The sequence below is a fragment of the Oncorhynchus nerka genome, linkage group LG5, assembly GCF_034236695.1.
Source record: "Oncorhynchus nerka isolate Pitt River linkage group LG5, Oner_Uvic_2.0, whole genome shotgun sequence".
NCBI lineage: Eukaryota > Metazoa > Chordata > Actinopteri > Salmoniformes > Salmonidae > Oncorhynchus > Oncorhynchus nerka.
In genome coordinates, this window is record NC_088400.1 from 20,879,379 (window position 1) to 20,891,221 (window position 11,843).

The following is an 11,843-nucleotide window of genomic DNA, read 5'->3' on the forward strand; positions in this document are numbered from 1 at the left end:
ATTAGGGAGGACGGGCTCATATTACTGGCTGTAGCGGAATAAATGGCATTGAATCGAACACATTAAACACAGTTTCCATGCGTTTGATACCATTCCAAGCCATTATTAAGATCCGATCTCCCTTCAGCAGCCTTGTGGTAGACGTCATGAGCTTTGCTTAGCCAACGTCGCAATGACATCGCCTACAAGTGTGATCGGGGATTTCTATTGAATAAGCAGTTTTAGCCTATATTCATACTGCACGGGTTGTGCCGTAACTTTAACACCGACTCTAACCTTAACCCATTTTAAATGTCAACTTCAATGGAGTATGGCTGTCCCAAGGACCCCGGATAGCACGGACCAATGCTACCACAGCCACAAAGTCTAAATGGGCTATATCGTCAACGTTCATGAAAACAAACATATTTTTAGTCTAAATGTAAAGTTACGGTTAGTCATTAGGTTAGCAGAGTGGTTAAGGTTCGGGTTAAAATAAAAATGTTAAAGAATATAAATAGGGTTTGGATTAGAAATGGGTGGAGTTATGACTTTGTGGCTGTGGTAACTAGTGACTACCTCTTGCAGAAGGTACTTGTCGCATAGGAGTGACGTTATTCTGTCATTTTCAAACATGGCGGCCGAAGGCTCGGATTTAGAAGACCTGAGCAGCAACGGGCTAATGGAGGGTCCTTCGGGTTGTAAAAACATAAAATAATACAAATATATTGATGAAGCTATTCGATAGTGACGTAGAGATCATATGAATAGTCGTTTGTAACTTCACAGGTCAGCTAGCAGTCGCAAGGACGCATGTGAAACGATGGCTAGCTTTCTAACTAGCCGACATGGCTAACATTAATTTCTGGTGCGCAAACTGGCGAAACAGAAATGGTCTTTCCCTTAGCTAGTACCAGAGTAAATCAACTAGGTAGTACTTGCTAGCCCGAGTATTTTGTTATGGTATGTTAATCTGATCTAACGACTGTAGAAGCAGACATACATCGCTGTTCTCCTGCAGAATTTCGGAAGTTTATGCCGTTTGTTGACATTGCCGACGTCATGATCTCTGTGTAGTATGTTGAAATCCTAATGAATGAATGGCTAAAAACACCATCAGTGACTGAAATTTCCTTTATAATGGCATTAATTTACATTTAGTCTGTAAATGACATCTGCTTATGTATTATCGAGCAGGCCAGCCATTTCTTTGTGTTCTAGATAAAACAGTTTTCTTCCCTGTGTAACTTTCTCAATTTCTCATTTGAAAGCTCCGGAAGCCACGGAGGCTGTCCAACATCCAACAGAGATGGAAGAGGTATCAGAGGAAAATGGTGGAGAAGAGGCTTCAGAAGCAGCAGCTGCGACAGCATACAACATGCCTCTGGTGGAGAATGAGGAGGAAGAGGACGGAGAGTTGCCGGCGGACTTTGACCGACTCTGGAAGCTGGCCCATGACAATCCACAGGATTTTTCTAGCTGGACTGACCTGCTGCAGTACAGTGAGCAAGAGGTGAGAAGAGCTGAGGGGACAGACAAGATTACTATTGGCATTTTGACATAACCAAAGATCTTCTGCATGAATAATTAATGCATAGCTAACCGTACCACTGTTGTTAAGGAATGCAGTGTTGAAGTTGAAACCAACACTTCACATCAATAATGATGACAACTAAACTCATTGTTACTTAGTGAATTTGCAGCTAACCCAGATTTCTAATGGTCCCCAGAGTCACATGACAGCATCACGTCGAGCGCTGGTTGCCTTTCTGGCGCGTTACCCCCTGTGCTACGGATATTGGAAGAAGTTTGCCGACTTGGAGCGACGTGCAGGCTACACCAACAAAGCTCAGGAGGTATGATGAAGAAGAGTGTTTGGTAAAAGTGACACGGATGTGTGTCTTGTGCTAAGCGATTCGTGATTTTTTTTTAGATGTTTTGGTTAGATTATTTAAAAACAATCACTGTTTTCGATTTCTCTTTCAATTCTTTTTTTAAACATTAAATTCATTATGAAATACCTATTTAATGGAAATTTGAAAGCCAAAAATAGCAAACATTCAATTGCCAAAACATTGAAAATATTCATTGTCTCTATCAGGTCCATATAGAAAAAAAGGAAATTACTATGGGATTCCCAATCACAACCGGCCATGATTGGGAGTCCCATAGGGCGGCGCACAATTGGCCCAGCGTCTTCCGGGTTCGGATTATGCCGGGGTAGGCCGTAATTGTAAATAAGAATTTGTTCTTAATAACTGACTTGCCTAGTTAAATAAAACATTTGACTAATCTCTGCACAGGCAGTAGCATCCTGCCAGCCAACAATCTACCGTTATCTCTGTGCTCCCCATACTGAACTGTCAGTAGTCATCCTATTTAACTAGCCTGCCGAAGTATGCTGTCTGACAATTATTTTACTCGTTTTTCAAAGTAGATAAGCTATACTTTCATCTCTCTATCTCTCTATATATATATATATTACACACTAAATGGAATTCCAGTAATTGAACCGATGTCGGTCAATTAGTCGTTTAATAACCAGCATCTGCTATGTTTAATAGCCATTGACTTAACAAAGGGCACATACCGCAGTGCTACATTCTTTGAAAGTCTTTGGCACTAGGAAATTATGTAAGTGACATGATTGCTTCATAATGTTTTTGTGTTGTTCCAGGTGTGTGTTCAGGGTCTGAAGGCCATCCCTCTGAGCGTAGATCTGTGGATCCACTACATTAACCTGCTACTGGGCACGCTGAACATGAACCTGCCAGAGTCCTCTCAGTGCATTCGCAGGTATACACTTAAACTCAGTGTCACACTTATACACATTTGTTTACTTCTTTTGCCAGCTTTACATTCAACTCTAGCCAGAACACCACCTTTTTCCATACAGTACTTATTGTTCAACAATTTTTTCTATCAGACTGATTCTTGTCTCTTCTCCCCAGTGCATTTGAAGAGGCGGTGGCAGCGGCAGGACTAGACTTCCACTCTGACCGTCTGTGGGAGCTGTACATCGAGTGGGAGAAGGAGCAGGGAGACATGAAAGCTGCCACTGGAGTCTACGACAGAATCCTCAGAGTCCCCACTCAGCTGTACAGCAGCCACTATGAGAAGTGAGACTATACACAGTCACAAACAGTACATTTTCTCTACTAAGAGAAATAGTAGAGCTTCAAATCAGTCAAAATTATGAAATGTTAACATTTTATTAAATTCTAGATTTTGATAATTGTATGATTATCATGCTCACTTCTTAATGCGGACCTCTTATTTGCTGACCTGGTGAATCTTATCCACTCTCTACATCCCTCCTCTCTCACAGATTCAAGACTCATCTTAATGCTCATGCGCCCAAGGACATCCTCTCAGCAGTGGAGTATGAGGGGTTGCTTGAGGAATCTAAACAGATACACAAGACTGAGAAGGCTGAGTTGGCTGAGGGGGAAGATGAGTTACCGCCTGGGGAAGAGAAGGAACCTACAGAGGTGGTTTACAAATGACAAATCCCTGCTAGTGTTGGAGAAGATTTAACATGAATGTCAGATTCTGCCAAAATAGCAGATAGTGGAGACATTTCAAGTTGTGGAGTGAGGTTACGGTGTAGGATCTAACTCTGTTAAACTGATTTAAAAGTCTGTCATTGTAAGTCGCTCTGGATAAGAGCGTCTGCTAAATGACTTAAATGTAAATGTATGTTATGGTTCACCCAATCAGGAAGAGGTGATTCCGAAGATGCGAGAACTCCTATTGGCTCGCAGGGAGAAGGTGTACCAGGACCTTGAGGGAGAGGTCAGGAAGAGGTGGAACTTTGAGGAAGCTGTGAGTTACCCCGGACAGACACACACACATCCCTTCTATGTGCAACTCCGAAGTTACGATTGAAGTGTGATACTTTCATTGGTTGGAAACATTGACTCACTTCTCTTCTGTTCCCATTCCTCCCTCCATTCCAGATCAAGCGTCCTTATTTCCACGTGAAGCCTCTGGACCGGACCCAGCTGAAAGCCTGGCACTCCTACCTGGACTGGGAGCTCACCCAGCTGGGAGGGGGGGGTGAAAAGGAGGTGGAGACCGAACCAGGCTCTATGGAGGGCCAGGAAGAGGAGCAAAAAGAGGGGTCAAAGAGCAGTGGGATCATTGCCGGGGGTGACCGGAGGGTACGGATCCTGTTTGAGCGCTGTCTGATTGCCTGCGCGCTCTACGAGGAGTTCTGGACCAAGGTAAGGAGGGGCTGCAGGGGTGTGTGTGTGGGTGCGCATGTGTGTGTGTCAGTAACATGTTTGTATGTCAGTGTAACTAATATATGCTTTATGCATATTTCTCAGTATGTTCAGTACCTGGAACCTCAGAGTCTGTACGAGGCACGGGGAGTGTTCAGGCGAGCCTGTGAGATCCACCTGGCACACAAACACACCATGCACCTGCAGTGGGCCACTTTTGAGGAGAGGCATGGTGAGAGAGGAAGAGACATAAAACACAGGATATCATTACCCAGTGTTGTAGCTCACTCACGCCCTCCTCCCCTCCTCCTCCCAGGTGATCTAACAGAGGCACGGCGTGTTCTAGAATCTCTGGAAACCTCTATCCCAGGATTGGCCATGGTCCGGCTGCGCAGGGCGGGGCTAGAGAGACGGGCGGGCCGGCTAGATGAGTCAGAAGCTCTGCTCAGGGACGCGGTGGACCAAGCCAAAGAGACTCCTCACCTCCATGCATTCTACTCCATCAAACTAGCCCGGCTGTTGCTGAAGCTTTGCAAGAACCCCAGCAAGGCCCGGGGTGTCCTGCAGGAGGCGCTGGAGATTAGCCCGGTGAGAGAAGGGGGGATTGAGGGAATAACAGCTGGAAGCTTTTAGTACAGAGGGGAAGAAGATCACTTGCTCTAACTTTTACATGAAGCCTTAACCTAAACCTCAAGAGAAGAGATCACTTATGGTTTAATGCCAGATCTCCCTTTCTTGATGATCTCTTGACCAAGCAGTAGGCTATAACTCTCTGTCCCTCTCTTTCCTCCCTTACTCTCCACCTATTCTCTCTCCCTTTCCCAGGATAACGGTAAACTGCACCTGAACCTGCTGGAGCTGGAGGTGTCCGGTGACCCCAGAGGGTCACCCGAGGGGGTGCAGCAGTGTGTGACTCGGGCACTGGCCGCACCCCTCTCCCCACGGACCAAGATCCTCTTTTCCCAGAGGGGCCTACAGTACGCTGAGGACTATGGGACTTCTGTGCAAAGGTCAGGGGTCACAGGATTGTTTGTTGTTTTTAGATACAATCAGGAACCCAGAGAAAAATAAACATGTCAAGGCATTTTATTGAATGAATGAAACTGGGAGAAATGCAATTTACCATGTTTTAAAATGTTGCTGTTTCTGTCCTCTGGCCTGCAGTGTGCCTAACAGTCTATGAAGAGCATACCATGTTTTAAATGTTACTGTTTCTGTCCTCTGGCCTGCAGTGTGCCTAACAGTCTATGAAGAGCATACCATGTTTTAAATGTTGCTGTTTCTGTCCTCTGGCCTGCAGTGTGCCTAACAGTCTATGAAGAGCATACCATGTTTTAAATGTTGCTGTTTCTGTCCTCTGGCCTGCAGTGTGCCTAACAGTCTATGAAGAGCATACCATGTTTTAAATGTTACTGTTTCTGTCCTCTGGCCTGCAGTGTGCCTAACAGTCTATGAAGAGCATACCATGTTTTAAATGTTACTGTTTCTGTCCTCTGGCCTGCAGTGTGCCTAACAGTCTATGAAGAGCATACCATGTTTTAAATGTTACTGTTGCTGTCCTCTGGCCTGCAGTGTGCTAACAGTCTATGAAGAGCATCACTTTACCATGTTTTAAATGTTACTGTTGCTGTCCTCTGGCCTGCAGTGTGCTAACAGTCTATGAAGAGCATCACTTTACCATGTTTTAAATGTTACTGTTGCTGTCCTCTGGCCTGCAGTGTGCTAACAGTCTATGAAGAGCATACCATGTTTTAAATGTTACTGTTGCTGTCCTCTGGCCTGCAGTGTGCTAACAGTCTATGAAGAGCATCACTTTACCATGTTTTAAATGTTACTGTTGCTGTCCTCTGGCCTGCAGTGTGCTAACAGTCTATGAAGAGCATCACTTTACCATGTTTTAAATGTTACTGTTGCTGTCCTCTGGCCTGCAGTGTGCTAACAGTCTATGAAGAGCATCACTTTACCATGTTTTAAATGTTACTGTTGCTGTCCTCTGGCCTGCAGTGTGCTAACAGTCTATGAAGAGCATCAGAAGCTGCTGAAAGAGCTTGGCAACAAGAAGAGAAGGGCTGAGAACGGGTGAGATTATAGCACATCTGTCTATCATTACCAATAAAATAGTGTGATGTAGTGACTCAATATTGAGATTTGACAGTCAACCATGGAGAAGCAAATGTATAAACTTCATGGATTGGTTATTGACGTAGTTGTTGTATTGATTGATCTGCAGAGACAGCGAGGACCCAGAGAAGATGAGTAAAGGAGAAGACTGCTCCGCTGTGCCCGCTCCACCACCAGCCCCTCCCACAATGCCCCATGTTCCCATGACGACACCACCTCCACCCATGATGGGTGGGGACATGAGTGCGGCTCATGCAGGCTACGCAGGCTATGGAAGCTGGTATCAGGTACGACAGGGATAGGGTAACCTCATAGGGTAAGATTTGAATACCCCTGCACTCAAGTGTTGATTACTGTTTTTTTCTCTTTCAGCAACCACAGTACGGAGGATACGGAGGCTACCAGCAACCCTGGAACTACAATCAGGGTTACTACCCTCCCAGCTAAGGGGGAAGAGAAATGCTGTGACACCATTGTTCAGTGAACTCACCACCACCTCACTTTAAATTCCACGGATGAGTCCAAATGGCACCTTATTTCCTATGTATTGCACTATCTTTGACCAGGGTCCAGGTCAAAAGTAGTGCACTTTGTAGGGAATAGGTTGCCATTAGGGATTTAACTAATATCAGGAACAGGGGTGTGACATCTACTACTTGTTTGGTCTTTGAAAATGTGCTCTTGTACATTGTTTTAACGATAAACTATTTTTGTATTCTCTTCTACATGCAGCCCCTTTCAATTTAAGCAAACCCCTCTCTCCACAGGTCCTGTATTATTTAAAGTCTTGCATCATTCCAGAAGTATAGGCTAGTCTTTTTTTCTAATGTACATAATGGTGTTTTATAGTATGAAGTCGGAGCTCTTTCATATACGAGCAGGTTAAGATCAATCTATTGTCCCTCATTCAAAGCTTGAGGATCGCCATTGAAGTTTCTGCCCAGTTGAGTCCTCCAGACAGAAGATAGGGAAGCCATGTTGTTGTATGCAGGTACCAGTGCCTCTGGTCAAGCAAGGCGTAATAAGTGGATGTACGCTGTGCTGTACCTAATGGACATTTCCAAAACTAACAGCATTGGTCATGTTTGGTAAAATTTTAGGAGTAGGAAACTGTTAAATGTTTGTCAATCCACTTAAACCAAACTTTTGCCTTTATCACTGTTTTTGAAAATGTAACTTTTTAATCTTCACTTTTAACATTGCTTAATGTGAATTTGATGTATGTAGATTAAGTATCTGTTAAACTGATTTGGAGCCCTGGATTGTGCAGCTTCATAAAAAATAACAGATTATTCCTGTACATTTTGAGTTGTTGCATTCTCAGTCCACCACATTACTCTCCAAGTAAGTTTATTCAAGTATGCAATAACACCACTGTAAAATGATTTAACTTTGAAAATTTACAATGCAGTGGACAGTGTCAACGAGCCAGGTCTAACTTTAGGCCCCATGATAATCAATATAGTCATCCATTTTGTGTTGCCATTAAAGATTCAGATTAAAGTTCAAAGTGTTTGTTGAAGGAGAATCAATCCATAGTTGACATCCTGGTCTCTGTCCTGTTGGGGGTGATAAATGATGTTGGCTCATAAAGCATCTTATTACTTCAGGTCCTTATTTCTTTGCAACGACCAGCACAGCTGAAGGCACCAAACCTGAACAATGACACAAAACATTTAAGACCATATCAAATGTTATTGGTCGCTACACAAACTAGAACACACCTTCAATCTCATATTAGATTCATCTATAACTGCAACACAGCATAGAAGAAAGCAATATGTCTTTGGCTGGTTTTGACCTCTCCAGTCCTTTCAGATTAGTGCGGATGAAGGAGAGGAAGTCACTTTGGACTATTGTAACTGTACAAGCCCAGTAAGAGGGGCATCGTCCTGTCTGCTCACCCAACTCCTGTAGAGGTTTCTCCATGTCCAGTTCTGTGTAAACGCGCCGTGGGTACGGGGACAGCAGCGTGAAGTCCTGGCCCTCGGGGGCGTCGCCATTCATCTGGATGTAGACACGCACGGCAGCCAGCGGCTCCTGGGCCTTGAACACGGAGGTCAGTGCCGAGCCGTCAAGCATACGCACCTGCGGACAGGAGGATGAATGAATAAACTTTATTGACTGTTGAGACACCGAACAACGGTTGTCTAAAGATTATTGTGCAAACAAACTCATAAAAAAATATCTGTTGTATTACAACTGTTGTGTCAAATGCGTTGTACATCCGTTGTGAGTATGAACAGAATGAGAACTAAGCCATAGACATCCATGGCCCCTTACCTGGATTCTACACTCGTTATAGTCCTTCTTGGCGGGAGGCGGGCCCTGACTGGGCGGAGAGGAGGGAGGGCCCTCTGCTGAAGGGGAGGTTACAGCTCTACTAGAAGAACCACCTCCAAACTGGAGAAGAGAGGCGTAGAAGGGGTTAGTGAGTTCAACTCTTTCTATGAAAGACATGGAGACGTTATTCAGCAACAGTTCAGCATACGAGTCAGATGCTGTAGGTGCAGTCAGTACCTTAAGTGCTCTCTCCTCTCTGTCGCGTGCTATCTTGTCTCGCACCCGCTGCCTGAGAGAGAGAACAGTCATTTGATTTAAAAAATATATATATTTAACTAGGCAAGTCAGTTAAGAGCAATTTCTTATTTACAATGACGGCCTAACCCGGCCAAACCTGGATGATGCTGGGCCAATTGTGCGCCGCCCCATGGGACTCCCAAACACGGCCGGATGTGATACAGCCTGGATTCATACCAGGGACTGTAGTGATGCCTCTTGCACTGAGATGGAGTGCTTTAGACCGCTGTGCCACTCGGGAGCAAGGGAAGAGTTGTGGAGTTGGAATAGACCTAATTTGCACGAAGCCGTTTAGAAGAAGCAACTATTGGCTGTGTCTGAAAACATTACTAGCTATTTTTGTTTCCTAAATTCCTCTCAAAGCTCATTGGAAGAGGTTCGAGGGAGGAACCTTGGATCCTCTCCTCCAATGTGCTTTGAGACAACAGCCACTGGCCATGTCGAGAGCATCAAATCCCTTGGTGATGTATTGTGGGTAAATTGTGACTGACTAAATGATCTACAAATAATATAGTAAGTATTTTGTAGATCAGATAATTGGCAGTCACCTGCAATGCTGACTGAAATGACTAACAAGCCCATTGACTTCATGGCTTACTTGGCCATTTTGTCGTCGTTCTTCTCTCTCTGGCGCAGGTCGACCATTTTCTTCATCTCATCCTCCTGCAGTTTCTGTTTGACCTGCAGCAGCTCCTGGCCCTGCCTCCTCCTCTGCTTCTCTCTGTCCACCTCTTCCGCTCGCTCCCTCTCTCTCCGCTCCTCCTGCTTCACCCGCATCAGATCCTCTAGCCTGGTTCACACACACGCAGGCAGACACGCAGGGAGACACACACAGGTTTCATTGTATGTCATCTCTTTGTATTTCCAACAGAAGGCCTACCCTTTTGCTGATCTCATTGAGTAACACCTTTTGACCAAACCCCAGTTTCTGACAGAATAAGATAAGTGTGCAAACAGAGGTAGAGGTTAATTATCTGACCTCTTTATCTGCTCACGTTTCTCCTCCTCTGTCATTGGTTGTTTGGTATCCCCGTCATGGATCATCTGGTCACCCCCATCTGTAGCTAAAAGGTAGAGTTAACATATAAGAGGTGAGGGACAAGAAGACAATGCAAACCAACAACCATGTTAACCTATGTAATGGGAAGCCATTGTTATAACTCGATCATAACAATATAAGTAACCATAATACAAAATGCTATCACAACAACTGACCACTTACCAGGGTCTGCTCCCTCTGCTGTGGGCTGGGCTGCTGGACTGGGCAGTTGTGGGTCACTTCCTCCAAGCACGTTCCCCACAGGAGGTACATAGGGCTCATCAATGTCTGGGTCACCCTCATGTTCCATCAACCTGTGGAAGAAGCATGATAGAAGAGACATCATGAATCAGTTATCCAATGTGAATAACTTAACTGAGGATGAAAAATGCTCAGAGACTAGCTCACCAATGCCCCTATCAGTTGACTTACCAGTCCATGGCCCGCTCTATGCCCCTATCAGTTGACTTACCAGTCCATGGCCCGCTCTATGCCCTGGTTTCCTGTGTGTGCCACAGCCTTTTCCCTGCAAGCAGAAGACATATGGACAGGATTAGAGTTGATCACATCATCTTATCATGATCTTCAGTTTGTAGAAGAATAGCCACATGAATTCAGTTAGCTACTTACGCCCTGTTTCTGTCAAAGCCCATTTCCAGAAGGCTGTCCAATGTTGTTTGTTCTGCCATCTTGCTGAGAATATGACAGTGAAGAAGAGTTTCACTTTGTAGTCTGATACTGTAAGCAAGTAGCTGGGCATGTGAAGTAGATCCAAGGGCCACAAACATGTATCGTTATGTCTATATGATTGAGATTCAGGTTTAACCACTTACATGCTACCTGTATAACTAGTTTAGTTAGATGGGCTGTTACATAGGTCCAGAATGTGCTGGCTCGCAAGTTGTGTAACGTTAAGTTAGCTAACGTACTTGTCTGGACTGAACTGGCTATGAAGTTAACAAAGCAGCATCACTTAGGTAACGTCCCGCAGGAAACATTTTAGTATCTACAGACCATCACATGAAAATCATTCATAAACCAAATAAGATTTGTCCAGTAACTTTGCCGTATTACCTGTGTTCCCATATAGCTGGCTAGCGGGCTAACTAGCTGTAAACTGACAGTAGCTAGTATGATGGAGGAATGAGATGGCTAATTTCAGTTAGACTCTCCTGCTAGCTTGTAACAAGAACACTGTTTCCAGAGTAAATTGATGATGGCCTGTAAAATATATCTAGGGTGACTATTACATTGCACTTGTGAAAATGATGGCGCTCAACCATTTCATAAACGTTATTTGACTAAATAGCATTATTTGTTTGTGCAACATTAGCTAACGTTAGCAACTCACATTCAGAATCAGTCAACCCACAACACCGCTTTCTGACCGTACAGTCCACATGCAAGTACGGAGGCCCGATAGGATAAAAGAAAGTGACCACATTTTCCAAACATTCTCATTCATAGCTCATTGCTGCCATCTAGTGGACCTCACGCCTACCCTGTCTAGTGGACCTTACGCTTTCCCTGTCTAGTGGACCTTACACATCCCTATCCAGTGGACCTCACACCTCCCTGTCTAGTGGACATTACACCCCCTATTTAGTGGACCTTAAGCCTTCCCTGTCTAGTGGACATTACACCCCCTATCTAGTGGACCATACGCCTTCCCTGTCTAGTGGACCTTACACATCCCTATCTAGTGGACCTTAAGCCTTCCCTGTCTAGTGGACCTTACACATCCCTATCCAGTGGACCTTAACCCTTCCCTGTCTAGTGGACCTTACACATCCCTATCTAGTGGACCTTAAGCCTTCCCTATCTAGTGGACCTTAAGCCTTCCCTATCTAGTGGACCTTAAGCCTTCCCTGTCTAGTGGACATTACACATCCCTATCT

The 11,843-nt window shown here is 44.6% G+C and overlaps 2 protein-coding genes across 7 annotated transcripts; one reads left to right on the forward strand and one right to left on the reverse strand.

Moving 5' to 3' along the window:
- The first annotated feature begins 574 nt into the window (after window positions 1-574).
- Window positions 575-7,836, forward strand: LOC115129228 (pre-mRNA-processing factor 39-like). 2 transcript variants are annotated; one of them, XM_029659338.2, is made up of 14 exons: window positions 575-677; window positions 1,251-1,492; window positions 1,710-1,835; window positions 2,657-2,775; window positions 2,931-3,098; window positions 3,308-3,470; window positions 3,700-3,804; window positions 3,939-4,205; window positions 4,311-4,437; window positions 4,522-4,793; window positions 5,031-5,215; window positions 6,210-6,284; window positions 6,436-6,613; window positions 6,699-7,836. In XM_029659338.2, exons 1-14 carry the CDS (start codon window positions 614-616, stop codon window positions 6,771-6,773), a joined length of 2,166 nt encoding a protein of 721 aa, XP_029515198.1. In that variant the 5' UTR covers window positions 575-613; the 3' UTR covers window positions 6,774-7,836. The 2 variants fall into 2 exon arrangements, with proteins under 2 accessions (XP_029515198.1, XP_029515199.1); XM_029659339.2 differs by lacking the exons at window positions 6,210-6,284; window positions 6,436-6,613; window positions 6,699-7,836 and adding an exon at window positions 5,778-6,177.
- On the reverse strand, window positions 7,660-11,390 carry LOC115129229 (UBX domain-containing protein 1-like). 5 transcript variants are annotated; one of them, XM_029659341.1, is made up of 10 exons: window positions 11,297-11,390; window positions 10,576-10,638; window positions 10,418-10,471; window positions 10,129-10,259; window positions 9,886-9,970; window positions 9,505-9,696; window positions 8,847-8,898; window positions 8,610-8,729; window positions 8,231-8,414; window positions 7,660-7,981 (listed from the first exon to the last, which is right to left on the reverse strand). In XM_029659341.1, exons 2-10 carry the CDS (start codon window positions 10,632-10,634, stop codon window positions 7,941-7,943), a joined length of 918 nt encoding a protein of 305 aa, XP_029515201.1. In that variant the 5' UTR covers window positions 10,635-10,638; window positions 11,297-11,390; the 3' UTR covers window positions 7,660-7,940. The 5 variants fall into 5 exon arrangements, with proteins under 5 accessions (XP_029515201.1, XP_029515203.1, XP_029515202.1 ...); XM_029659343.2 differs by having other exon boundaries at window positions 10,576-10,634; window positions 11,297-11,326; XM_029659342.2 differs by lacking the exon at window positions 11,297-11,390 and adding an exon at window positions 11,020-11,222.
- Window positions 11,391-11,843: the final 453 nt, after the last annotated feature.

Bases quoted from the DNA above. Each gene is read 5' to 3' on its own strand.
- LOC115129228 (XM_029659338.2), top strand. From the start codon at position 614: ATGGCGGCCGAAGGCTCGGATTTAGAAGACCTGAGCAGCAACGGGCTA. The intron at 4,794-5,030 runs GTGAGAGAAGGG...TCCCTTTCCCAG, and splicing joins AGGCGCTGGAGATTAGCCCG to GATAACGGTAAACTGCACCT. The intron at 6,285-6,435 runs GTGAGATTATAG...ATTGATCTGCAG, and splicing joins AAGAGAAGGGCTGAGAACGG to AGACAGCGAGGACCCAGAGA.
- LOC115129229 (XM_029659340.1), bottom strand. The intron at 10,260-10,417 runs GTAAGTCAACTG...CTTCTTCCACAG, and splicing joins ATAGAGCGGGCCATGGACTG to GTTGATGGAACATGAGGGTG. The intron at 9,697-9,885 runs GTCAGATAATTA...TGTGTGAACCAG, and splicing joins AAACGTGAGCAGATAAAGAG to GCTAGAGGATCTGATGCGGG.